Source organism: Crocuta crocuta, unplaced genomic scaffold, assembly GCF_008692635.1.
Source record: "Crocuta crocuta isolate KB4526 unplaced genomic scaffold, BGI_CrCroc_1.0 scaffold132, whole genome shotgun sequence".
Lineage (NCBI taxonomy): Eukaryota > Metazoa > Chordata > Mammalia > Carnivora > Hyaenidae > Crocuta > Crocuta crocuta.
Genome location: NW_027528611.1, coordinates 2,996,565 through 3,024,150, shown reverse-complemented (window position 1 = coordinate 3,024,150; position 27,586 = coordinate 2,996,565). Strand labels below are relative to the sequence as shown.

Sequence of the window (27,586 nt, the reverse complement as noted above, 5' to 3'; positions counted from 1 at the left end):
CAGGCTCTGAGCTGGCAGTCAGCACAGAGCCCGACGCGGGGCCCGAACCCACGAACCGCGAGATCATGACCTAAGCGAAAGTCGGACGCTTAACCGACTAAGCCACCCAGGTGCCCCCTTGACTACTTTTTATATTGCTAATCAGAATTCTGGGACTGCCCATTTTGCCTTTTGACCCTTCCACTGAGTTCCAATTTTGACAATAATATTCTTAACTTTCAGAAACTTTATCTTTCTTTTCCTTTTTCACAGAAGCTGGTTTTTTTTAACTTATTAATTTAACATCCTGTTAAATATCTCTGAAGATAATGACAAGTATTTTTAAAAGTTCTCTTCAGGGCATCTGGGTGGCTCAGTCAGTTAAGTATCCGACTTCATCTCAGGTCATGCTCTCATGGCTTGTGAATTCGAGCCCAGCGTCAGGCTCTGCTGACAGCTCAGAGCCTGGAGCCTGCTTTGCATTCCATGTCTCCCTCTCTCTCTCTCTCTCTGCCCGTCTCTGTTCATGCTCTGTCTCTAAATGAATAAATGTTAAAAAAAAATTAAAATAAAAGTTCTCTTCTATTTCTTCTTAGTCCATCTTGGTGTTTATTTTTGTTATGGTAACTTGTTGATATTTCCTTGTTATCTGGTTAGGTTATAAAGGAAGTATGCAGCAAGACCACAGGCTTGTGGTTACCTGGCACGGATTTTCTGAGTGGTTGGATACATTTATTTCCATGGTAGGATTTTCCCCAAAGGGATGGGCTGATTGTGGAGATCTATGGAAGATTCTAGAAATATTTACTGTGCACATGAAGGCTGGGGATACCTTTCCCCAGTGGTGATATACAGACAAGTTTTACTTCAGGAGCAAAATACTTGAGACTATTTACTGTTGTGCAGAGTGATTTCAATTTTCTTCCCCTTAAAATCTGCTTTAAAAGTTGAAAGACACTTCATGTCCTTACTCTGTAGCCCAAATCTTGACACACGGAGTCTTCTGAAGCAGATCACTATTTTATTTTAGAAATCTGGCCTTACTGGCTTTAGCCTGGGAGCAAAAGACATAGCCAGACCCTAGAGTAATTCTCAACCCTTGGCTGCAAATTAAAATCACCTGGGAGTTTAAAACCTTGTGCCTGGAGTTCCAGCCTGTGAGATTTAAGATTCTTATTTAACTGGTCTGGAGTGAGGTCTGGGCATCAGGATTTTAAAAGCTCCCCAGGTAATTCTAAATTCAGCCAAAGTTGAGTACTGCTAGGAAAGCTTACTGGCCCAGCTGTTCCATATTGTTTTATAACAACCCTGATGATTGCCCCACAGCCTGCTTTGGCTCCCTTGCACCCGCTGACTGTGAGCTTGAAGTTCTGCCCAAGCTTGTTGAGAAGAATGGTATGTACCTCTGCAGAGATCTTCTCTACACCTGTTTTGAGTTGGGTTTCCTGAGTCTAGTTTCCATCAGTCCAATTTTATCTACTTTACATATTTCCAGAAATTCTTCATAATTTCTAATCTACTTGTATCCTATTTTCCAGCATGACTATGGATTTCTTTTTCTTTTTTTTTTAATTTTTATTTTTGAGAGTGAAAGAGAACATGCACATGCGTGCAGGAGGGAGACAGTGAGAGCTAGAGAGCATACCAAGCAAGCTCCGTGATGTCAGCGCAGGGCCCAATGTGGGGCTTGAACTCATGAACCCTGACATCAAGACCTGAGCTGAAATCAAGAGTTGGATGCTTAACTGACTGAGCCACCCAGGCACCCACCCTCTCCTTCTTTTTTGGAAATCATTCTCCAGCCCCTCTTCTGTCTTACTCAGTGGGAATAGGAGAGGGAGAGGTGAGGGAAGAGAAGGGTACTCCAATGACATGAACTCTGCGGGCAGCTCTGCTGAAAGACTCACATTTGAAAACACTGCCAAGTGTCTGCATCCTTTGCTCTCAGAGGTGGCTAAAAGCACTGTGAGGCAAGACAGCCACATACAGCCAGCATTTTGATGTGTCTACTCCAAGCACTAAAGTTAACAAGTCAAAAATGTGAAAGCTGGGTGACCTGAGGAAGGAGGAGTGGTAGCTATTTAGAGCCTTATGTCAGATTCAATTTCTAAGAAAGCTAAGCTTAAAAGTGACAATGCAGTCATTGCTGGCGATTACAGTACTATGTCTAAAGTATCAGTCGCCATCACACTGTCAACTGGACTACCTTAGAACACTGTGACTTTTTTTAATGGAAAAAGAACAACACTGAATAAGAATTACAAGACGGCCATCATAATGGACACAAGAAAAAGCACACTGTAACAGAAGCTAAAAACTGCCCTGCAATTATCAGGATCCTGACAAGAGAGGGTAAACATTTCTCTGAGGAAGAAGAAATCCTGTCAACTAATGTAAGTTCTCTCTTCCACAACAAACAAATTAAAGGAAGCAAAAGATCACAATTGAGTTAAAAGCCTTTTTTGATTCAGTCCATAACTTTATTCTTCAAAAACCAACCAACCAAACATCCTGGAGAAATAGGATTTAGGTACAATTAGTATTAAGACATATAATGAATTTGAAGACTGTTGTTAAAGACAAACGAATCATGAGTGCCAGGTCAATCCTGGTAGAGCCAAAAGGATTTGCTGATGAATTGGATGTAGGTTCTAAGGGAAAGGAGTCCAGGATTTCCAGCCTTAAATCTATTTTAAGGAAGCAAAACCAATTCTATAAGCATAATATAGAGGGAAGAAAAACGAAATGAAATACCCATCCTGTACTAGGCCCCTTTCTTCATTTAACTGTCCCGATAGCCTATGTGGGTTTAAGAGATTATCATTCCTGTTTTACACACGAGAAAATGAAAACTGGCTGCCCATGGCTGTTAAGTAACTTGTCTAAAGTCGTAAGAATATAAAGTAGTGATTCTGAGGTTCACACTTTGTAACTCTTCTGGGTCTATGATGATGTATTATAACCGACCATCACTGTCTCCTGTTCTCTTCACAGCAGAACTGGCTTTAGTTTGGGGGTTTCTTCCTGGCTTTGAATCTAAGTGTATGGGTGATGCTATTTACAAAAAAAAAAAAAAAAAAAAAAGCAAGCTAGTAAAGACTTCAAAAGAACAAAGTGCCCATGGTTTCTGCACTGTTGGCACTGAGCCTGACGTGGGCTTGATCCCCTGAACTATGAGATCATGTCCTGAGACTAAATCAAGAGTTGGATGCTTAACTGACTGAGCCACCCAGGTGCCCTTGACAGGCACCACTTTTAAGTCAACCTTCGGTCCTTCTCCTACACACAGTGAACTTGTTTCAAAGAGGTACAAGTGAAAATATAATACATTTTTATAAAATTGATTTGTTCCAGAAAGCCAAATAGGGCTTTTGGATAAAAAAAGTAAAAATAAACCATTTATTCTAAAACTTCCCAGAAAGTACAATCCAACAAGATGAGAGACAAAGTATTAGTCATTACCCCTTTTTCTTTTTTAATGTTTTTTATTTATTTCTAGGAGAGAGAGAGAGAGAGACAGCATGAGCAGGAGAGGGTCAGAGAGAGAGAGTCACAGACTCTGAAACAGGCTCCAGGCTCTGAGCTGGCAGTCAGCACAGAGCCCGACGCGGGGCCCGAACCCACGAACCGCGAGATCATGACCTAAGCGAAAGTCGGATGCTTAACCGACTAAGCCACCCAGGCGCCCCTAGTTATTATCCTTTCTTAAGATATTTGAAAACAGAAAAGTAAAATTAGATAAAGAATTATTCATATATATTTTTAAAACCCATCGATAGTATGCTACCCTTCATACTAAAAGAAGGGGACATAAGAGAAAAACTACAGGTACCTGCTCATTTCTGCAAAAGAAACACAAGAAGTATAAACCAGGAAGAAATGTGACTGGTGACCTACAGGAGGTAGGTAAGAAGAAGGTGGAAATAATGTGAAATGGCAACAGGCTAGTACAAGGAGGGGGAAATAACACTTTATGCATCCTTTTGTACAGTTTCAGAATCATGGTAATATTTCACCTACCCCAAACAAACAGTTAAAAGCAACCAGAGTGGGGGGGGGGCGGGAAGAAACCCCAAATGGCATCCAAACATAACAAAAGAACATAACTGCAATATAAATGAATAACATAAGCATACTGAAGGGAGCGATGACACAGAACTGACCTAAGTTGGAAAACAGTGTTTTCAATGTATGCCGTGAGGCTAGGGACTACAGGAACTTCTACACAAATACTTCCTGCATTTACAAAGTGTGTTTTTCACAGGGGTGTGGGTTAGCAATTTTGAAACCACTTTCTGTGTAACCTACAATTAAGCAAATAAACAAACACATCGTGGATAAGGAGAGAGAGGTTTCTCACTGCTGGAGAAAGCAGTTTTAAAAAAGCGAAGGGAGAAGGTGAGGATGAACATAAGGTGCTGGATCGGAACCAGGGGTGTCAGTACGTGCTCCTAGCTTTTAATAGACACACGGACTAATACAGCACACATACAGCAGTGTATACGTGCATTCTGTGGTACATCTATTTCCTAGCTCCGTCAAGTTAAGAGGTTCTAGAAACAATAATGTTCCACAGTGTGAGTATACCTGGCACTCAGATCTTGGCTTCTAAATACTGTTTTCTAATAAGAAATCAGGGCTCCTTGGAGAAATGGCTGATTCCAGCCCTGGGGTGGGGAAGCTACAAAATGAGCCTAGAGCATCTTGTACCAAAAGTAAGGAAGTGCTTAAAAAACAAAGGAGGGGGTGCCGGGGTGGCTCAGTTGGTTAAGGGTCTGACTTTGGCTCAGGTCATGACCTCGTGTTTGTGGGTTCAGGGCCTGCGCTGGGCTCTGTGCTGACAGCTCAGAGCCTGGAGCCTACTTTGGATTCTGTGTCTCCCTCTCTCTCTGCCCTTCCCCCCTCAAAAAGTAAATAAACATTAAAAAAAAAAAAAAGGATGTATGTTGAAAAGACACAAAAGCCAGGTTAAGAACCTTTCAATGACCACACCTGGGACAATTTGACCAATAAAGTAAGAAGAACAATAAATAATAACCTACAAAATACAATAAATACCGATGGCTCTACACTATTATAAATAACTGAATAAAAGGGAGAAGAGGCAGCCCTTCCTTATGGCAGAATTCCAATTAAGTTGTAGAAGGAACAGTGGAAATAGAGAAATCACCACTAGGCAAATCCTACAGTAATAACTGTTGCATGGAAATATTACTCATGGATCAGGGGTGCCTGGTATCCTGCTTGTGTTTTCTCTCAAAATAAATAAGCTTAAAAAAAATCATTCACGGATCAGTGATGCAAAAGACACCTGCATGGTCTTCTAGTAGTTAGATCCCTCCCAGTGAGATACTTAGTAAGTTAAAAATAGCAACTCTATAAAGAAGAACATGGCAGACCCCCACCTTAACCACGTGAGCATCATCAGGATCATGGACCTTCTGATGATGATGAAATGTTAAGGGCACAGGATCACTTACATGGTATTCTTCAAAAAATGCATAACCCCAATCTAATCATGGAGAATATCAGATAAACCCAAAATGAATTACATTCTAAACCAGCCAGTTGTCGGCAAAGTGTTAAAATCATGAAAAACACAGGAAGGCTGATGAATTGTCACAAACTGGAGACTACTACTGGAGGGACAGAATACAGCGCTGGATCCTGAATCTGACCATGGACCAGGAAAAGGGCATCAGTGTGGCAACTGATGAAATTCACACAAGATCTGTCGAATGATATTAAAGTTTATTTATTTTGAGAAAGAGAGGGAGAAAGCACGTGTTAACGAGAGGGAAAGGGGCAGAAAGAGGGGGAGAGAATCCCAAGCAGGCTCCATTCTGTCAGTGCAGAGCCTGATGCCAGCTTGATCCCACGAACTACGAGATCATGACTTGAGCCAATACCATGAGTCAGACACTCAACCGAGTCACCCTGGCACCCCAATAGTCAAGAGTATTTTATCAATGTTAATTTCCTAATTTTGATAAATGCAGTGTGATGAGGGAAGATGTTAACAGGGGGAGCTGGATGAAGCATACAAGGGAATTTTCTCTACTAGTTTTGCAATTTGTCTATAAGGCGAAAATGATTTCAAAACAAAGTTAAAAATAATGACTCCCATCAAAATTACTACCAAAAGCAAGATCCGATTTAATTTAGCCTGCCCCAGAGTTAACCCTGCAATGGTAGTTTTGTGGCACTGTTCAGTGCTGTTTCTTTTAATTTGGTTGACAAAAGCCTCCAGTTAAAAAATATATATTATAATTGTTGAATCTGGGGAGTTACTCTATCATAGGAAAAAAAACCTCTAGTTTTCTAGATGTTTGAAAATTTTCATAATAAAAAATTTTAATATCTGTTATAGATAACCTTTTTACATACTTGCTAATATGCTGAAAATGATGTTCTATCATTCTTGTAACCTTCGTAAAAATTTAGAATTCTATCATGGAACATTCAGGGCTAACAGGACCTTAAGAAATCAAGACGTCTAACCCTGTCTCATCGTAAAGGAAGCTGGAGCCCAGAAAGGCAAGGGCTAGTTAGAGCTGTTGAAGCTAGAATCCTGTCTCTGACTCCTGGGCTAGGTATTTCTCCAACATTATACACTTGAGCTTCTCTTCATTTATTCTAAAACATACCAAGAATGATAGCTACCTAAACACTTCGACTGCAATAGTACTGTAATGTTATTTATAACTGTTTCCAACTAAATAAGTAACTCAACTTGAACTAATTTGCCAGACTCACGGGAATGAAATATGGGTCTCAAGTAGTATATACAAATGGGAAAGATAAGAAAATCAACCATTCTAGTTTATTGTTCTAAGTGAACTCTTTATTTTAAATGGGCCTTTTATAATAGTTCATATTGCCATCCTTGTTGAGTGCGTTGATTGTTTTCTTATTGGAAGTATTTTTCTATGTTTTCTCACAACTCTTTTTTAAAAAGTACTTCAAGTTCAGTGAATGGCATCTTTCAAACATCTATCCGTGCCGAAAGCACCTAGTGAACACCAAATCTGTGTAGGGCACTATAGGTGATGCTGGAAACAAAAAGATTTAAAATGATTCTGGTCCTTGTCAAGCTGTCTACTGGGGAAATGGGCAAACACTGATTACAATTCAAAGTGACAAGCAGTGTACACCACAGGACATACATCGTGCTCCGGGAGGAAGAGTGATCAGGTACCCCGTCCTTGGGAGTATCCTTCTCCCCAACTTAACAAGTGAAAAAAATGGAATAGTCACCCAATAAATGGAAAAGTAAATGTGAACCTAGATCTCCTGACACAGAACAGAGTGAACACCATTATCCAATTTTGATGTAACTAAAACAATGAACTTTTTCATCTTGAGAAAAGCCAGTGAGATGGGTTTGGGAGCTCCGAAAGGAATTATAATCCAACTGCTCCGTTTAGTAACTCTCTAACCTTGAGGAAATTTCTCTGAACCCACTTCTCTGAACTCACTTTTCTCACCTGGGGATAATAAATCTTATCTCGTAAAATTATTATGAGAATAAATGAATAAATACATAAGGCAACTAACATTGCTGCTGGCACATCATGGAGTCCATAGACTTGGACTTGATGGATGGGATTACACTTTCTGGGTGTACAGAAGCTGGTACAGTAAGTACCTAGCATAGACATGTTGGATGAATATTTACCAAATAAAGTCATTATTAATAAATGTTGAATTTAAAACTATTCTTGAGTTGAGCTATATTTAGTTGTTTATTTCTATAAACAAATTTTTAAAAAGAAACCTCCATTTTATCCCCATAAATGGAACCCAACTTTCCAGGACTACTTTGCTGTCACGGCAATACTTACTTTCTACTATTGCTCCTTCGTTTGGGTTTGAATATCCTTCTCCTTTCTGTTTGATTCTTCGGATAATGCCTCCATCTTCAAATAAATCCTCTCCTTTGAAATCAAGGAGCTCAATCTAGAAAGGAAAAAAGGATTTGGCTGAGAAAAGACCAAACAGAGCCAGCTTAACATACTTAACGACAAGGACAACTGATTCTCCTTTCATTTTATACAAAATAATAGTCTTTTAATATTTATCTATGCATCTCAGTTATTGGAAAAGTAGGGAAAAAAAGAACACTGCACTTTCAATACCTGGAAAGAGCCTTCATGTAACGATAATGTCTCGGACTGCATCCTGTGGGGCTGCAGTGCACAGACAGACAGGAAATACTAGGAAAGCTGCCTTGTGGGCAAAAAGCCAGGGCTACAAGGTGCTGCCCAGAACTGTTTTGTCTGACTCTAGAGGCCACCACCTTTCCACCCCAGATTCACGGAATTCCCTTTGTAAATGTAAAAATAAATCCTATGAATCAGACCTACAACCAACTAAAGGTGTGGGAGTTTTTTGTTTTGTTTTACCTAGTTATGACGTTTCAGGCATTTCCTCCCTTAATTTTTTAATCAGACTTGGACAAATCTATGTATTTCAACACAGGATGAGTAACATTATCACCAGCTACTGCCTCTAATGAAGAAGTGAGATCGGTGACCAACTGTAAACCTGCAGAATATGAAAATACCTTACCCTTTGGTTTAGTTATATTTCAACACTGGTCTCCCACATTTTCAACCTGTCTTCTGGTCAACTTTGAGTATGTTACACTCACATCACTGACCAGAACCTTTCCTTCTAAGCCTGGTGTCTTTTGTTTATTTGTAGATGACCTTTCTGTGCCAAAAACACGTTTCTAAGAAAGCACTGGCACACACCCCTTGGGTTTGTGGGAAACAATTCGAGAAGCCAAGCTCCAAAATAAATAAGTTGGATCTGATTCTCAATAGCAAGCTTAGCTCCTTGTTCCACTGTCTGTTGCTTCAGAGCCAGCACCAGAGTAGAACAGATGCTAACAAGGCAACATCACACACATACTTACCTCAAAAAAGAGAGTTGCATTCGAGGGAATTTTGGGGAGACTGCCAGCCGAGCCATATGCATATTCTGGTTTGCACAGTAAATGGCAAATCTCCCCTTTCTTCATGGTAGCCACCCCAATGTCCCAGGCCTTGATAACTTGGCCTACGAGAAAGAAAAAGGTGGTTAAGAGTGATCGGCCATATTTAAAAATATTTAACGGTCATAAAACAAAAGTTCGAACAAATTTCTTATTATAGTACATGCTCAGTAGGCAGGGGCTACAAAAAGAACCAAGAAATAAATTGTGATTAAAAAAAAATTTTTTTAATGTTTATTTAAACATTAAGGAGACAGCGACAGCACAAGCGAGGGAGGGGCAGAGAAGGAGAGGCAGAGAATCCAAAGCAAGCTCCAGGCTCTCAGCTGTCAGCACAGAGCCTGATGCAGGGCCCGAACCCATGAGCCACGAGATTGTGACTTGAGCCAAAGTGGGAAGACGCTTAACTGACTGAGCCACTCAGGCCCCGCCCCCTTTTAAATTTTTTAAATGTTTTATTTACTTTTGAAGGAGAGACAGACAGAGCATGAGCGGGGGAGGGGTCGTGAGAGGGGGAGACAATAACCTGTGATTTTTAAGGGTGACCAGAGAAGACTCCTTGTTGAGAAGGAAAACAGTGGTATCAATTTCTAAGTTGCCCAAAGACCAAATCTTTGAAAAGTGGTAGTAACACCCTCTTTGAAATGTAGCTGGGTTGCAGCTGTTGCTTAATTTACAATTTCAACCATAATAAAGGGTGTGTTTTCTAGGTACAGATAGAACAAAAATAGTGTGGAATGAAACAGAATTTGTCCTTAGGAAGCTTATAATTTAGTTGAGTAGGCAAAAACAACAAAACTGGAAAAGTATAAATTGCATAAAAAGGCCCATGAAAGAGATCTCCAAATTTAGAAAAAGAAAAAAGTTTTTTTTTTTTTAACAAAATGGTTATGTGTCCTTTTGTCAAATCACAAGAACCACTGAACTCAGAATTTTTTTTTTCCCTACTTCCAGGAATCTAAAAGTTGACTTTACGTCTCAACTGTACTATATTAGCCTATATAATTGTAATTATATCTTACAATAAGCAGTCTCAAATCCTTTGGGAAACAAAAAATTGTAGGGGATTTAAAGGGATAAAATACAAAAATGAGAGGTCATGTCAATCAAAAACTGACAGCAGGACCAGGTAATCAAATCCCAGCACAAGTGAATTTTTTTAAAGTTTTTTTTATTTGAGAGTGAGACAGAGTGTACAAGAGCAGGGGAGGGATAGAGACAGACAGAGAGAGAGAGAGAGAGAATCCCAAGCAAGCTCTGTACTGCAGTGCAGAGCTTGGCACGGGGCTCAAACCCACAAACTGCGAGATCATGACTGGAGCCAAAGTCGGATACTAAACTCACTGAGCCACCCAGGAGGCCCTAAAAGTGAATTTTGAAGACCGCTATTATCTTGAACTGAAAGCTGGTGGTAATATATTAGAATAAGAAGAATTCTACACTAAAGTAGGTAAGTAGGGATGGATAGAGCATTCCTGACTCAGGACTACAGCTTGTCTTAAGTATTACAATTTTTCAAAAGATCAGATACTTAGTTTAGTTAAAAATGTATAAGTTATACATGCCTATTATTCAATCACACACAAGAGAGAAAAACAAAGTAAAAGGGCATCCGTTCCCTCCCTATAAGAAGACACTGTTGCTCCTTTTATATCCTTCCAGTGCGTGCTGTCACTTTAAAAAAAATTTTTTTAATGTTTATTTATTTTTGAGAGAGACAGAGTGTGAGTGGGGGAGGGGCAGAGAGAGAGGGAGACACAGAATTCAAAGCAGGCTCCAGGCTCTGAGCTGTCAGCACAGAGCCTAAGGCGGGGCTCGAACTCACAAACTGTGAGATCATGACCTGAGCTGAAGTCGGATGCTCAACAGAGCCACCCAGGTGACCCTAAAAAATTTAAGACACAAATGACAGCATATTATGCATTTAATTCTGCTTTTTATTTAATATATATCTTGATCTCTTTCCATCAGCAGAAAGAAAGATATACATTTTATTTATCTCCTAATTTTTAGGGTTTGCATTTTAGAGGTTAAAAGTGCAGACTGCTTTAACCTCAGACTACCTGAATTCAAATACCAGGTGTGTCCCTCACAAGTAATGTGTACATTTTTTAACTTCTGTGCCTCAGTTTCTCATCTGCAAAATGTAGATAATAACTGTGTGTGCCATATAATTGTTATAAGAATTATTAGATAAAATATGTCAAATTCATGACATGATGCCTGGCATATGATATATACTTAATAAAGAACAGCTGGGTGCCTGGCTGGCTCGGTTGGGACAGCACGCAACTCTTGACCTTGGGAACCTGAGTTCAAGCTCCATGTTGGGTGTGGAGCCTGCTTACAGAAATAAAAATAAACAAATAATGAAAAAATAGCCATCATCATCACAAATACAAATATTTGTACAATATTTAATACAAATATTAAATGAGATCTAGCTCATTCTAAGCAGTGGCATTAATATTCCAGTCACTCTCCTATTGAGAAACATATTAGCGGTAGTTTAAATAAGGATTATTTGTCTATATACGATTGTCTACTTTTTGTGAGAGTATGTGGAGAATATTCTAAAAATGCAAAGGTGATGTGCATTTCAATTTATTAGATATTGCCTAACTGCCCTTCTAAAATGGCTACATCAATTTATTTATTTATTTATGCTCAGGTAATGATCTCACAGTTCTTGAGTGTAGCCCCCCCTATCAGTGTGGGGCCTGCTTGGTATTCTTGCTCTCCCTCTCTCTCTGCCCCTCCTCTGCTCTCTCTCTCAAAATAAATAAATAAATAAATGTATCATTTGCAATGTACAACGTGGGTTTCTGTAAAGTGGACTGAGAACCAGAAGATGCTTGTAAAGCAATCAGTACACAGAATTCTTCTGGTAAAAATGTGTTCTGAATGGCCTGCTTGTTTTTGCCTTTTACCCACCACTAATTCAATAGCAATTTACAAAATGCTTTTAGCCATTCACCTTAGTTAAAGCTTTCCAAAAATGTCCAAGTTTTCACAGAAATAATTCCTTTCTTTCTACACTAATTTAAGTGTTTTATATACTAATTAAATTACATGATTACAAAAAGTACACTGGATATAAACAGGTTTCAAGTGCTTCTTAGTGACAGTCTGAGGAAGAAAACTGCAGCCCCTTAACTTAACCCAGAAGCTGCTGGACACGGACAGCCAGGCAGGCCTTCCTGATGTCTGAAGCTGGCCTGGGGGAAGCTAGGCCATGCCATTCTCCCGCTGGATGTGAACAATCTCACAAAATATCAACATCAGACAAGGTCACTCTGAGACCATGAAAAAGTGAGACAAAACAAAAACACCTCAAAATTTTGAACAAAAAATCAAGTCATTGTGCAACCTACAAAATTCCAAACCCCCCCTCCCCTGGCTTCCAGCAGTGACTGCCACCTCTCCAGCAGGTATGGCTGCAGTCTCTGTGTGTGCGGCCTTCCTCCTGGAGAAGATGTGTTAAGATACCCAAGGAATTACCTCACATCCTAACAATATCCAATCCAGATCAAAAGCCTTCTTCCTTAATCCCTTCCCCGAATCACCCAATACAAAAGCCCAAATCCTATAATGGATCCTCTTACTGAAGTACCCCACAATTTCCCATGTGCATTTCCCCTCCCTACAGTGCGTAATAAACCCAGCTTGTTCAATGACAGCTTTGTTCCTAGTGGCCCATGGCTGGAGGGCATCGACAAGGCACACTCAGTTGGCTGACGCACAGGGCAGGACCGCACCACGGACGGGAGACTGGCAGTATCGCTCAATGTCTTTCCAGACAGAATGGAGAGCATCATCAATCTGGGGTTGGTAAAGCATGTTTCTACCACACTTCCTTAGGCTCCATTTGTAGAAAGAGAATTACAGGGTCAAAGCATAAACATTTTGCAGATTCTTCTTGATCTGGAGGATCATAATAGGTATAATATACCAAAAATATATGTTATTCTTACACTTGATCTGGACTTCAATTTGACTAGCTCAAACAACAATTTATCAATTTCAGGAGTCCTATTTCATTTGTAACAGTATCTGAAATAAAAATATATATTTAAACAAATGTATAGTGTAACTATCCCTAAGTTTAAGTTTAAACGCTCTCTCTCTATATAACTGTAAGCAATTGAAAAAATTTAAAAGTACACAAAAAGCCTAGTATAAAAGCAGTGAACTGTACTTTTTTCTTCCCTCTGCAAAGTGTAACCAAAGAATACATCTTAAGACATAAAATTCTGTAGGTTCATCAATCCTAACAAGTGGATCACTCTGGTGGAGGCTGTTGCTAAGGGGGAAGCTCTGCCTGTATAGCGATGGGAGATACATGAGAACTCTGCACCTTCTGCTCAATTTTATTGTGAACCTGAAAGTGCTTTAAAAATAAAATCTACTGGGGTGCCTGGTGGCTCAGGTGGGTAAGTGTCCGACTTCAACTCAGGCCATGATCATGTGGTTTACGAGTTTGAGCCCCATGTTGGGCTCTGTACTGACAGCTCAAAGCATGGAGCCTGCTTTGGATTCTGTGACTCCCCCTCTCTTTACTCCTCTCCCACCCATGCTCTCTCTCTCAAAAATATAAATGTAAAAGAAAAAGTAAAGTCTATTAAAAAATCGTATTAACAAAATTTAATGGAAGCAACCAAGTGTGTATAGATAGATGAATGGATAAAGGAGATGTGGTTTATATACACAATGGAATATTACTCAGCCATAAAAAAGAATGAAATCTTGCTATTTGTAACAATATGGATGGATCTAGAGAGGACAATGCTAAGTGAAGTAAGTCAGAAAAAGGCATATACCTTATGGTTTCACTCATATGTAGAAACAAAACAAATGAACAAATAAAGAGAGAACAACCCAGACTCTTGAATACAGAGAATAGTTATCAGAGGTGAGGTGGGTAAGGGATGGGAAAAATAGGTGAAGGGGATTAAAGAGTACACTTCTCATGATGAACAGTGAGTAATGTACAGAACTGTCGAATCACTCTACTGTACACCTGAAACTAATGGAACACTGTATGTTAATTAAAATTTTTAAAAACAAATTTTATTTTTGAGAGACAGAGAGAGACTGAGCACAAGCAGGGGAGGGGCAGAGAGAGAGAAACAGAATCCGAAGCAGGCTCCAGGCTCTGAGATGTCAGCACAGAGACCAATGCGGGGCTCGAACCCACAAACCGTGAGATCATGACCTGAGCCAAAGTCGGACGCTTAACCAACGCTTAACCAACTGAACCACCTAGGAGCCTCACACTCTATGTTAAATATGGAAAATAAACAAATAAATTTATAAAATGGGGGCGCCTGGGTGGCTCAGTTGGTTGAGCGTCTGACTTTGGCTCAGGTCATGATCTCGCAGTTCGTGGGTTCGAGCCCCACATCAGGCTCTGTGCTGACAGCTAGCTCAGAGCCTGGAGCCTGTTTCAGATTCTGTCTCTCCCTCTCTATCTGACGCTCACGCTGTCTCTGTCTCTCTCTCTCAGAAATAAATTTTAAAAAACTTTTTTTTTAAATAAATAAATTTATAAAATGAAAAATCAGGTAACACACTTTAAAACATAATTTAATCATGAATAGTTTAATTTATAATAAAGACTACAGTGACTACTTTAGAATATTCTAATTTTTCTCTTTAAAACATTTAAAAAATTGTGGTAAAATACAAGGGGTGCCTGGGGGCTCCATCAGTTAAGCATCCGAGTTTGGCTCAGGTCATGATCTCACAGTTCATGGGTTTGAGCCAGGCATGATAGTGCAGAGCCTGCTGGAATTCTCTCTCTCCCTGCCCCCCACAAAATAAATAAACTTTAAAAACACAGTGGTAAAATACACATAACATAAAATATACCATCGCAACTATTTTTAAGTGTACAGATCAACACTGTTAAGTATATTCACAATGTTGTGCAACCAGACTCTAAAACTTTTTTCATCTTGCAATGCTAAAACTCTACCCATTAAACAACTTCCCATTTCTTTCTGCCCCAAGCCCATGGCAAGAATTTCATTCTACTCTGTTTCTGTGAATCTGATTATTCTAGATGCACCTATGTCAGGGGTATCATATATTTGTCTTGTTTTTTAAAAGATATTATTTTTAAGTAATCTCTACACCCAACGTCATACTTGAACTTACAACCCACCAGATCAAGAGTCACATGCTCTACTAAGAGAGCCAGCCAGGTGCCCCATAGAGTATATGTCTTTTCATGACTGGCTCACTTTACTTAACGTATCCTCAAGTTCCATCAGTGTTGCCCCATGTGTCAGCTTTCCCTCTTTTTTAAGGCTGACCCAACTGTATGTATATATGGAATTATTTATCCATTCATCTAGAGATAAACACCTGGGTTGCTTCCATCCTTTGGCTGTAGTGAACAATGCTATTAACAAACATGAATGTACAAATATATCTCTCTGAGACACTGCTCTCAGTTCTTCTGGGAACATACTCAGAAGTAAAATTACTGGGTCCTAGGGTAATTCTATTCTTAATTTTTTGAGGAAGTGTCATACTGTTTTCCATAGAGGCTGCACCATTCTACATTCCTACCAATAGCATACAAAGGTTTTCAACTTCTCCACAGCCTTGCCACGTGATATGTTCTCTCCCATCTTCCTTTGATAGTAGCCATCCTGATGGGTATGAGGCAGTATCTCAGTGCAGCTGTGACCTGCATTTCCCTAATTATTAGTGATGTTGAACATCTTGCATATGCTAGTAAGGCTATATATACATATGGAGAAATGTCTTTCAATGCTTATTTTATAATCAGTTTATTTGGTTTTTTATTGTTGCTCAATTACAGGAGTTCATTATAATGACAAGGGGTCAGATATTTGCAAACAGTCTCCCATTCCATAGTCTGCCTTCTCACTGTTATTGTATCTTTTGATGCATAGCTTTTAATTTTGATGTAGTCCAAATATATATTTTTTACTCTCTTGCCTGTTCCCTGTGGTGTCATATCCAAAAAAATCATTGTCAAATACAATGTCACAGAGTTTTTTCTCTAAGTTTTTTTCTAAGAAAATATAATTTTAGGTGTTATGTTTAGTCCGTGATTCATTTTTTAATTAATTTGTGTATATTGTGTGAAGGGCACAACCTTCACTATTTTGCATGTGAATGTCCAGCTTTCCCAACATCATCTGTTGAAAAGACTACTCTTATTTTATAATTTTTAAATGTTTATTTTGAGAGAGAGCGGGGGAGGGGCACCAAGAGGGAGACCGAGAATCCCAAGCAGGCTCCACATTGTCAGCACAAAGCCTGACGTGGGCCTCGAACTCACCAACTGGGAGATCATGACCTGAGCTGAGGTCCAGAGTCAGACGCTTAACTGACTGAGCCATCCAGATGCCCCACTGAAAAGACGGCTCTTTCTCTACTGACTTTCCCTATTGACTCTACTCACTTTCTCTATTCACCCTTGATGAAAATGATTCACTATACAATTTTTAAATATATGTGTGCATTTGAAATATGAGAATATCTGAAATACTATAGGATGAAAGATATATGGAATTATACAGAAAAACACTTTTTAATGTGGAAATAGAGGACAAAAAAAGATAAAATATTTTCATTGTAAAAGGGTTTCCTTTCAAAACAGAAGAGTTGATACTCTCTTAAATATAAGCATTATCACTAATAAGTTTCAGATAATTAAAAACACACATCTGATTTATTCCTGCTTTACATTCATTGAAGGATTTCCAGGACTGAGTACCAATTTCTGCTATTTTAACTCTATTTTGCAATATTTTCTATTAAAGAAAGAAAATTTCAGATTATGATATGGTCAATGTCTTCTTTTTATACTCGATAAAGCAAATTAGTTTTTATTGTGTACTTTTCCCTCTTACGAACTGTTTCAGTGCTATTTCAAAATGTCTTACAAAAGGGCCTGATAATCCTCTCTCTACTCCCTACCAAAAGTATCTGATTATGAATTGAACAAATAAATCTCCATTTTAAGATTCTCCTAAGGTGATCGTGTCTTCTGTTACGTTCATTTTTGCCAGTCTCTATTTAATTACTAAGAAAACTGATCACAGGAGAGTATCTCCCCATTCTCACGGCTTCATAACTTTTAAAACAAGAGAGAAAAAATAGATATGGTAGAATAATCTGTCCTGGGACAGCCTCGTGAAGGACTAATATCAACTCTGCCACACTAAACTGTTAGATACTTGAAGGCAGGAGTCATGTCTTGATTATTTTCTATTTCCCAAAGAATTATAAAGTATAATACCATAACATTATACTCAACGAAACAAGAGTCCATGCTACAATTCTTACATAAATGGAGTTAGAAATTTGTTAGCTTCCCAGTTTACTCTCACCCTGCCTCAATGAGCTTCTCCCTAATATCAACATACAAATGGAAATCAAAAGCATTTCTCCTCTATTGCAAAGTACCAGCTAAAGCCAAAGAAAGTACTTTCTCAAAGTTTGCTGTCTTTCTGGCTCACACGTTTGGATAGGGTTAGAAAAATTAAATATTTTGGCCTAAAAGCCTTCATTCCAAATCCTGAATACTACTAAACTGCACGTAAAACAAACAAACAAAAACCCAGATGTTAAGGATATATTTAAGTGGGAGCAAAAGCATCAATAGAAATTTAAAGGGAGCACATGGTTAAACCACAAACAACCCACAGGAAGTTGGCTACGCGGTTACCCATTACTAGTAGTACTTCACTAGTTGTAAGATGTTGTCAAGACTTAAAAGTGCATGAAAAAACCACTTCAACTTAAACACACACACACACACACACACACACACACACACACAACAGGGGTGCCTGGGTGGCTCGGTTGGGTGGCCGACTTCAGCACAGGTCATGATCTCATAGTCCGTAGGTTCGAGCCCCGCGTCGGGCTCTGTGCTGACAGCTCAGAGCCTGGAGCCTGCTTCAGATTCTGTGTCTCCTTCTCTGTCCTTCCCCTGCTCCTAATCTCTCTGTCTCTCAAAAATAAATAAAAATAAAAAGGGGCGCCTGGGTGGCTTAGTCGGTTAAGCGTCCGACTTTCGCTTAGGTCATGATCTCGCGGTTCGTGGGTTCGAGCCCCGCGTCGGGCTCTGTGCTGACTGCCAGCTCAGAGCCTGGAGCCTGTTTCGGTCTGTGACTCCCTCTCTCTCTGACCCTCCCCTGCTCACGCTGTCTCTCTTTCTCTCCTAGAAATAAATAAAAAATATTAAAAAAAAAAAAAAGTAAAAACAAACACACCAAACTTTGAAAACAGGAATTCATCCCATAATATCAAGCAGGTAATAACAAAAAATTTGCTTTTTAAAAAAAAAAAAAATTGTTTGAGAGAAAGAAAGAGAGCACAAGCCGGGAGGGGCAAAGAGAGAGGGAACCAGAGGATCCCAAGCAGTCTCTGCACTGTGAGTGCAGAGCCGACGCGGGGCTCAAACCCAAGAACCGTGAGATCATGACCTGAGCAAATCTAAGAGTGAGACTTAACCAACTAAGCCACCCAGGTGTCCTGAAAAAATTCTGCTTTTGAGAAACCTCTGTAACTATAGCACTTCTGTAAGAAAAGTGTCTGTCTGGTGTACAGCAGGCACTCAGTAAATTCTGCTGGACCAGGACGTATTTTGTTTTTGTACCTGGTTTGAGTTAGTTTTAAATCTTAAGATCCATACACCTTGAATTGAAAGAAACTGCTTGGGTGTGAATCCTGGCCCTACCACTTTGTTGTATAACCATGGGCTAATAACTTCCTCTCTCTGTATCTTAGTTTCCTCATATGTAAACAAACAAAAAAAAACCCAAACCAAATGCAAACAAAGCTGGTCAATTATAGTAGGTAAGCCATAAAAAAATTTAGTAAAGTGGACTTCATCAAAATTAAAAACCTCTGTTCCTTTAAAGACCAATTAAAGTGAAAAGGCAAGCCAGGGGCACCTGGATGGCTCGGTTGGATAAGCGTCCGACTTTGGCTCAGGTCATGATCTCATGGTTTGTGGGTTTGAGCCTCACGTCGGGCTCGGTGCTGATAGCTGAGAGCCTGGAGCCTGCTTCAGATCCTGTGTCTCCCTCTCTCTCTGCCCCTTCCCCATGCACGTGTGCCCACTGTCTCAAAAATATGCATTAAAAAAAAAAAACCCACAAAAAACTATAAACTGCCTAACCAATGTTTCTTGCTTTATTTTAGTCCAAAATATGGCCCCAAACCATTAAGGTTCTTGTTCCTGTACTCTTTACAGAAGGTACGGGAATGGAATCACAGCCAGAATTAATCTTCATGCTTTTCTCCAGATGCCTCCTTTTTAGAGGAGTGGGGAAGGCCGGTCAGGTGGCCTATTCATGTTAACACGACACAGGAAAGAGTGCAGACAGGAGCCTGGCTTCCTAACGCCCAGGTTAGTTGCAATGTGGAATCTGACGGCAGATCAATGAACTTTTTGTTAACATCACGTTACATTAAAATCCACTGATCTAGCCTACACACCAATTGAGTCTTTTAGTCACACATGACTTTGTAACATCTTGTATTGGGAAAATATTGGTTCACTGAGTTACACAGATCTTGCAAACGTTAACACATTTCACCAGATGATATTTTAAAAACCACATTCATGAGCATATATTGATCTCATCAGAAGTCTTTGCCATTTTTACTATGATATGTCATGCAGAAGATCGATTCAAGTTACGTCTGAGGGGAGTCCTCTGAGCCTCTTGTATTTCCACATTTACTTCCTTCCCCAGGTCGGGGAAGTTCTCTGCTATAAGTTGTTCCAGGACTCCTTCAGCACCTTTCCCTCTCTCTTCCTCTTCTGGGATGCCTATGATACGGATATTGTTGCGTTTGACCGTATCGCTGAGCTCTCGAATTCTTCTTTCCTGTTCCTGGATCAGTTTGTCTCTTTTTTTGTCAGCTTCTTGTTTTTCTATAATGGTGTCTTCTAAATCACTTATTCTCCTTTCTGCCTCTTCAATCCGTGCATTGGAGGCCTCTAATTTATTATGTATCTCATTTATCGCATTTTTTAATTCTTCATGCCTATTTTTATTTTCCATTCTGTCTGTAGCCATAGTTTCTTTGTGATCTCATCAGAAGTCTTTTAAGTTTGGGGAAGGTGTCATGGTCACAGTGGCAGATAAAGACTTCCGAAAACTGGAGTTTTCATTTGAAAACTCAATGGTTACAAATACTGTCCGCTGTTTTCCTTGAAGTGACAGGCTCACTTCATTCATTTTTAAGAAAGTATCTGCCAAATACTGAATAGTCAAATCTGAATAATAACAGTTTGCCCTTTCATGAAAAAATTGCATCTAGCTCCATTGTTCACTCAAGTTAAGTGCATGAGTGCTTTCCCAAGAAACAATCACTGGCCTCGGGTACAGAAGTGTGCCCTGAGCCCTTCCCTGTCTGTCACAAAACAGAACAGAACAATTCCAAAGTCAGGGATTAGGATTTCATACAATTGGTATTTTTTACATTGTACCAAGGACATTACGTGAACCGGGCTTCCCTTCTTTTATTAAAAATTTTTTTTTCAATGTTTATTTTTATTTTTGAGAGAGAAGTGGACAGCGCACGAGCAGGGGAGGGGCAGAAAGAGAGGGAGACACGGAATCAGAAGCAGGCTCCAGGCTCTGAGCTGTCAGCACAGAGCCCAATGCGGGGCTTGAACTCGCAAACAGCAAGATCATGCCCTGAGCTGAAGCTGGACGCTTAACTGACTGAGCCAGCTAGGGGCCCCGATTCTTTTTCTTATATAAACAGTGAACAAGGGCATCGAAGAATATATGATCACACATATAGTTTGGTGCCATAGCCTAGATCTATGCTAAGGGCACCAGCAGTTTTTACCACTGTGGCTTTTATACCATCAGTGCAAATGTCAACACAGTAAAAAGCTGAACAATATCTTGGTATTATTATGAAAATAATTTTGACATTACAGACCCCCCCCTAAAAATCGCCTAGCTCCTATATAATATAAATAGCAAGAAGTTTAAGCAAAACACAACTCAAGAAACACCATCTTACCTTTGCCAAGACTAAAGACAAATGGTTCATTTCTATCATGACTGGAATCAAATTTCTTTCCATTTGACAATTTTCCTTTGTAATGGACATAAACTTTGTCTCCAATCATTGGCATTTCCTCACTATTTCCCACTCTTTTGACAATCTGGAAAAGACAAACATTAAGAAAAAAGGAACTGATTTTATTCTAATCAGAGAATAAAAAGGTCACACAGTCGATTCCACATTACCGAGGCAGATTTGCAAATAATTACCTGTCCTTTCTAAAGGCTTCCCTCCCAGTCTCTCAATAGTCCACACTGCCAGAAAACTGTCCTGTGCTACTCTGCATCTTTCAGGCTATATCTAACCTTAATGTCAAGCACACTATTCTCCCAAAATAATGTAATATAACCAACAGATCCTGTGCTTCATGCTTTGACACTAAACTCTCTCAAGACATAGAAGTTCACATATAAACTGAATCAAAACAAAAAGACTAGTGGACTTTCAAAAACCTTCAAAAAGAAGTCTAAAACAAAGTTTCAAAGGTGAGATTTTATTTACTTCCCTCCTTTGCTAAAAACATTACCTTTTGACTAGATTCCGCTAGTTTGGTTTACTTCCAAAAAGCTCAACTTCCAGGTACAACAGGTTACACTTCCTATTATATGCACACTATTCCATTTGCAAAAAACCCAATATCACTGCATCGTTTGATATGATACTGAAAAACTTGTTTTGTAGTAAAGCAAATGCCAAAAAAGCTCCAGGCTGAGAAATGTTTAGCTGTCATAAAATCCAGTATACTTATTTGGTTCTTGGCAGAGTAGGTCATTAATGCAGTTGGTCAGTTCTGGGAAAAGAAAATCAAATCCAGGCGTGCGGTGGTATAATTTATTTTGTCAATCACCTATGCCAAATTAATCATCTTTCTTAGTTAACAGAGGACGGTAGCTCGTGTCCAACAACCATCTTTTAGGGGAAGAGTCTGAAGTTTTATATAAAGAATTCAATCATTTGCTCCTAAGTTCCTTAAGTTGTGTACTACCAGCCCCATCCTCTTTATCACCACATAAACACCGTACACTTATATTCTACTACTTTCTTAGTTCAAAAGTCCAGACATTGTTTAAAAGAAAAGAATCAGAGGAGCCTGGGTGGCTCAGTCCTCTAAGCATCCGACTCTTGATTTGAGCTCAGGTTATGATCTCAGGGTCATGAGATTGAGCCTGATGTTGGGCTCCATGCTAAACGAGGAACCTGCTTGAGATTCATCTTCACCTCTCCTCTCTCTCAAAAAAATAAAAAATAGGGGCGCCTGGGTGGCTTAGTTGGTTAAGCGTCCGACTTTCGCTTGGGTCATGATCTCGCGGTNAATAATCATTATTGCAACTCCACCTAAAACTAATTAGAACTGTGAGAACTAATTAAACTGTTAGAACTAATCAATGAATTCAGTAGAGTGGGAGGATTCAAAATCAACACACAGAAATCAGCTGTGTTTCTATACACTTGTAAGAAGGAAATAATGGAGAGGTGCCTGGGTGGCTCAGTTGGTTGAGTGTCTGACTTCGGCTCAGGTCATGATCTCACGGCTCGTGGGTTCGAGCCCCGCTTTGGGCTCTGTGCTGACAGCTAGCTCAGAGCCTGAAGCCCGCTTCGGATTCTGTATCTCCCTCTCTCTCTGACCCTTCCCTGCTCACACTGTCTCTCTCTCTCTCAGAAATAAATAAAACATTAAAAATTTTTTTTTAAATTAAAAAAATTTTTAAAAAAGAGGGAAAGAGTGGAAAACCAAATAAGTGCAAATCAAACCCACAAGATTTCACCTCACCTTTTAGAATGGCTATGATGAGAAAGAAATTAACAAGTGCTGGCGAGGACGTGGAGAAAAGGAAACCTTCACACTTCCCACTGTTGGTGGGAAGGTAAACTGGTGCTGCCATGGTGGAAAATAGTGTGAAGTTTCCTCAATAAAATAAAAATAGAATGACCATACGATCCAGCAATTCTACCTCTGGGGATTTATCCGAAGAAAATGAAAACACTAGCTCGGAAAGATCTATGCACCCCCATGTTCAGGGCAGCAATATACACAACAGGTAAGCCATGGACCCAGCCAAGGACCCACAGGCAGATGAACTGATCAAGGAAATATGGCACATATACACACAGTGGAATTTTCATCCAGCCACAAAAAAGAATACAATCTTGCCATTTATGACAACATGGATGGACCCTGAGAGCATTATGCTAATTGACAGAGAAAGACAAATACTGTGTGATCTCACTTATATGTGATTCTAAAAAAGCTGAACTCACAACAACAGAGAGTAAAATGTTAGTTGTGAGGGGCTCCGGGGGGCAGGGGTGGGGGAAGGAAATGGGAAGATGTGAGGAGCTGCCTTAAGCAGTTGCATTAAGGAATGAATTTTAGTCTTGATTCATTTTAAACATGTAAGCTCCACAGTGTAATTTTCCTGAGCTAGTCACTGACTTCCCAGACATGCCTTGGCCTTTTAAAAAAAATCATGTAAGTAACAGAGAATAAACAAGGTTACTATAGATGAGGCACTGTGCTAAATGCTTTATATAATCCCAATAACTCTATGAGGTAGGCAGTAGAATTCCAAATTTACAATGAGGAAATTTTATCACAGAGAGGTTAACTAAACTACCCTATGTCACACAGTTAGTAGACTACTTAATCTTAACCAAAAGCCCCATGGTGAAACCTAAGGCTGTAGACAATGATAAATGACATGATTTAAAGGGCTTACAATCTCAAAATGCTTCTTACAAGCCTAAACATCTTATTAGATTTACTCCCTGGAACAAAGCAGGGCTGGAGGCAGGCTGGGGACCTTGTTCTCTGCATGGGTGGGTGCACTGAAAAGATGAAAGAGAAGGACTTAAATAGAGCAAAGAGATGTCGCGGACTGCCTGCACCACTTCTACTGTCTGTAGAAGTTTCTTGGGAGTTTGGGATGAGGAATTCATACAGTTACAGACTGAGAAGCCCTCTGAAAAATGAGAGCATGATATAAATCTATGGCATAAAGCCCTTATTTCTAGAGCTGAAAGTCTTCCAAAATTTGGCTTAGCCTGTAGCAAGCTAATGGTAAAACGAATACATTCAGAAGATTCAGGCACAGTAAAAAAGCTTTCACATAAGCAAGGTCAGACAAAACAAACTAAAAAAATTCTCATTTACTACTGCTGATACACAGAGATATTAAAACTCAGTTTAGTGGTGATATTTAGAATGTGTGAGATCGTCTTTTCAGGAAACAATAATTTACTACATAAAACTCGTCCATCTAACAGCAGCATAGGAGAACGACTTAATACGACTAAAAGCATTTAACCCTCTCTCAGCTAGTTTGTTCATTTCTATGGAATACAAATACACATCTTCCATCAATAAAATGGAAAGATCGACATGTGCTCTGGTCATCTTACAAGATCATTGTGAGATACAAATGAAAAAAAAAACACATGGGGGCGCCTGGGTGGCTCAGTCAGTTAAGCGTCTGACTTCGGCTCAGGTCATGATGTCACAGTTCCTGGGTTCAAGCTCCGCATCAGGCTCTGTGCTGACAGCTCAGAGCCTGGAGCCTGCTTCAGATTCTGTGTCTCCCTCTCTCTCTGCCCCTCCCCTACTCATGCTCTCTCTCTCTCTCTCTCTCTCTCAAAAATAAACATTAAAAATACACATACACACGTAGAGATGACTAATTACACAGTGAAAAACATACACAGTGTGAGGTTTCACTTTTTTTTAGAGAGAGAGACTGTGTGAGCAGGGGAGAGGGGCAGAGAGAGAGAAAGAAAACAAAGCAGGCTCCACACCTGGCAGAAGCCCCAAACTGGCCTCAATCCCACAACCCTGGGATCATGACCTGAGCTGAAATCAAGAGTCGGGTGCTCAACTGACTGAGCCGCCCAGGTGCCCCTATAGTATGTTTTAATGAGGAAAGCTAATTCCAAAGTAAGATATAGTCTTGGATAAAACCTCAAAAAGTATCTTCACTGCACAAACAAGAATTTGTATGTAAAAACAAATCCTTTTGAACTCTATAAGTTGGCTTTTCTTTTTCCTTTAGGAAGTCTTCTGAATTGTCATTAGCTAGTTTCATGTCCTTAAATATTATGTTAAAATGACAATCCATGCATACATGCTGAGGACTGGGAGACACAGCCTTTTAGAGTCACACATAATTTGGATCTGGCCTCCAGATCTGCATTTCCTATGATATAGGATATTGGGCAAATTAATTCACCCAGCTGGGCCTCAATTTCACCATCTACAATCTGGGATTAAAAATAAACCTCAGGGCGCCTGGGTGGCTCTGTCGGCTCTGGTCAGGATTTCACAGTTTGTGGGTTTGAGCCTTGCATCAGGCTCTGGGCTGACAGAGTGGAGCTTGCTTCAGATCCTCTATCTCTCTCTCTCTGTCCCTCCACAGCTTGTGCGCGCGCTCTCTCTCTCTCTCAAAAATAAACATTAAGGGGCGCCTGGGTGACTCAGTCAGTTAAGTGTTTGACTTCGGCTCAGATCATGATCTCACAGTTCGTGGGTTTGAGCCCTGCGTAAGGCTGTGCTAACAGCACAGAGCATGTAGCCTGCTTCAGATTCTGTGTCTCCCTCTCTCTCTGACCCTTCCCTGCTCATGCTGTCTCTCTCTCTCTCTCAGAAATAAATAAAACATTAAAAAATATATTTTTAAAGGAAAGGAAAAAAATAAACATTAAAAAAAATTTTTAATTAAAAAAATAAACCTCAAGTCATGAAGATGAAATGAGAGGCACTTAGAAAGCCTCAGTGAACACTGTTCACCTCTACCTCTGGCCAAAAACACAAACATTTTTATAAATAATCCTTCCAGATAGCAAATTTCCCTAACATGTCATTCATCCTTGTAACCTCACCTTTAATACTCCTCTATCTTTTTTAGAGGTAATGTCCTCTCCACGTTCAGCAACAGCTGCTGCCGGGCTTTCTCCATTGTTCTTGGTGCCTTCATCAGTAGTCATGGTCCTTTAGAAGTAGAAGACCTGCTGAAAAGAAAGGTATTTTAGCTAGGAAAAATATCACTGCTTTACACATCTGAAAATGCCCCTAGGACCTGGGCTCTCCCTGATGTAAGATTTACTTAGGGCCAATAAGGTTAAACAGTGAAAATGAACACAAAAACATTTGCCACGGGCATGTGTTAATGTCATGAAGCATGTAAATAAAACATCATCCAATTCTTCAGTTTCCCATGCAGCGTGGGTCCCAAATTAGAGAGCGGTACAGATCCAGCTTGGTGGTGATTACATTCCTTAGTATGATTACACACTGAAAACAGGACTTTCAGAACTCTGAAAATGTCTTTCTCCTATAGCCATATTCTTTTTTTTTTTTTTAATGTTTTATTTCTGAGAGAAAGACAATGTGAGCAGGGGAGGGTCAGGGAGAGAGGGAGATACAGAATCTAAACTAGGCTCCAGGCTCTGAGCTAGCGGTCAGCACAGAGCCCAATGTGGGGCTCAAACCCACAAACCGTGAGAGCATGACCTGAGCCGAGGTCGGACCCTTAACCGACTGAGCCACCCAGGCGATCCCCCGCTTTTAAAAATTTTTTTAAAACCGTGTAGCCATATTCTTGACAGAGGATTAAGACTGTATCAGGTGATCTGATTTTAGGAAACAACATATCACAGTGATAAACAGAACAGATCTGAGAAGCTCACAGACCCCAGTCTGAGCCTTAGCTCCAGCGACATGTTTGACACCTGCAAACCTCATCTCAGTGAGCCTCAATTTCACGTCTGTAAAAGGGACAGAGTGCACTGTTCAGAGTTACTGTGAGGCATCAGTGAGACTCTGCATGTATTATGTGAAGAGATTAGCACAGAATCTCAACTTAAAAATGTAAGCATTTATTGTGCTTATTACTGGGTTCTCTACAGGGTTCCACATTTCATTTCCTGCTCAAAATACCTATGGATTGAGGCTCTTCCCTAGCATGGCATTCCGAGGCCCTTCACGGTCTGACCTCTCTCTCACGGGCCCAGCTCCCACCGCTTTCTTTACTGTGGCTCACGTGGCTCACACTCTAGCCAAACCAGAGCACCCCCTCAGCCGTAACAGGCCCTGTGCTTTCCCATCTTTGTGCTTTTGCTCACTCTCTTTCTTCCTCCTTAGACCTTCCCTCTCAGATGCTTCCTCCATCATACACACCAATCTTGACTCTATGCGTGGGGGTGTCTGCATTTCGGTGTGCTTCCTGAGCTCTTCCCTTGATGTGCTGCCTCTAACAGGTTTACAAGAAGACACATTTGTTCCATTTAAAAGGTCCTTGATAACAAGGGCCATGCTTTGTTCATATTTCAATCTCCTAGAATGCCTCTACCTTTCAGACTGCTAAAACAAAAGAGCAAGGAATCTGGAGCTCCTTCCGAGCTGTTTGATGTCAGCTATCTTTAACTCCTCTAAGCCTTTCCCCCCACCTGTGTAATTAGAATAAAAACAACAGCAACTTTCACAGAGTGATCATCTGGATTAAATGGTATAATATGTACTTTTAGAAGTATACCTTC

General features: G+C 40.0%; 1 protein-coding gene and 1 non-coding gene across 3 annotated transcripts in view; one reads left to right on the top strand and one right to left on the bottom strand.

The window, feature by feature from the left end:
- FKBP5 (FKBP prolyl isomerase 5) overlaps positions 1 to 27,586 on the bottom strand; it is a 110,777-nt gene that overhangs the window by 28,628 nt on the left and 54,563 nt on the right. Inside the window, exons 3-6 of one of the 2 annotated variants that reach the window (XM_077754908.1) lie at positions 25,931 to 26,059; positions 21,017 to 21,161; positions 8,900 to 9,042; positions 7,824 to 7,938 (exon numbers count right to left, since the gene is read on the bottom strand). In XM_077754908.1, the coding sequence (XP_077611034.1) occupies positions 7,824 to 7,938; positions 8,900 to 9,042; positions 21,017 to 21,161; positions 25,931 to 26,035 (508 nt within the window). In that variant the 5' untranslated portion in view covers positions 26,036 to 26,059. The remainder of the gene's footprint in view (positions 1 to 7,823; positions 7,939 to 8,899; positions 9,043 to 21,016; positions 21,162 to 25,930; positions 26,060 to 27,586) is intronic. The other variant, XM_077754907.1, reaches the window with a different exon arrangement.
- Positions 14,303 to 14,387, top strand: TRNAQ-UUG (transfer RNA glutamine (anticodon UUG)). Its single transcript has one exon. It is a non-coding gene; the product is annotated as a tRNA-Gln (tRNA).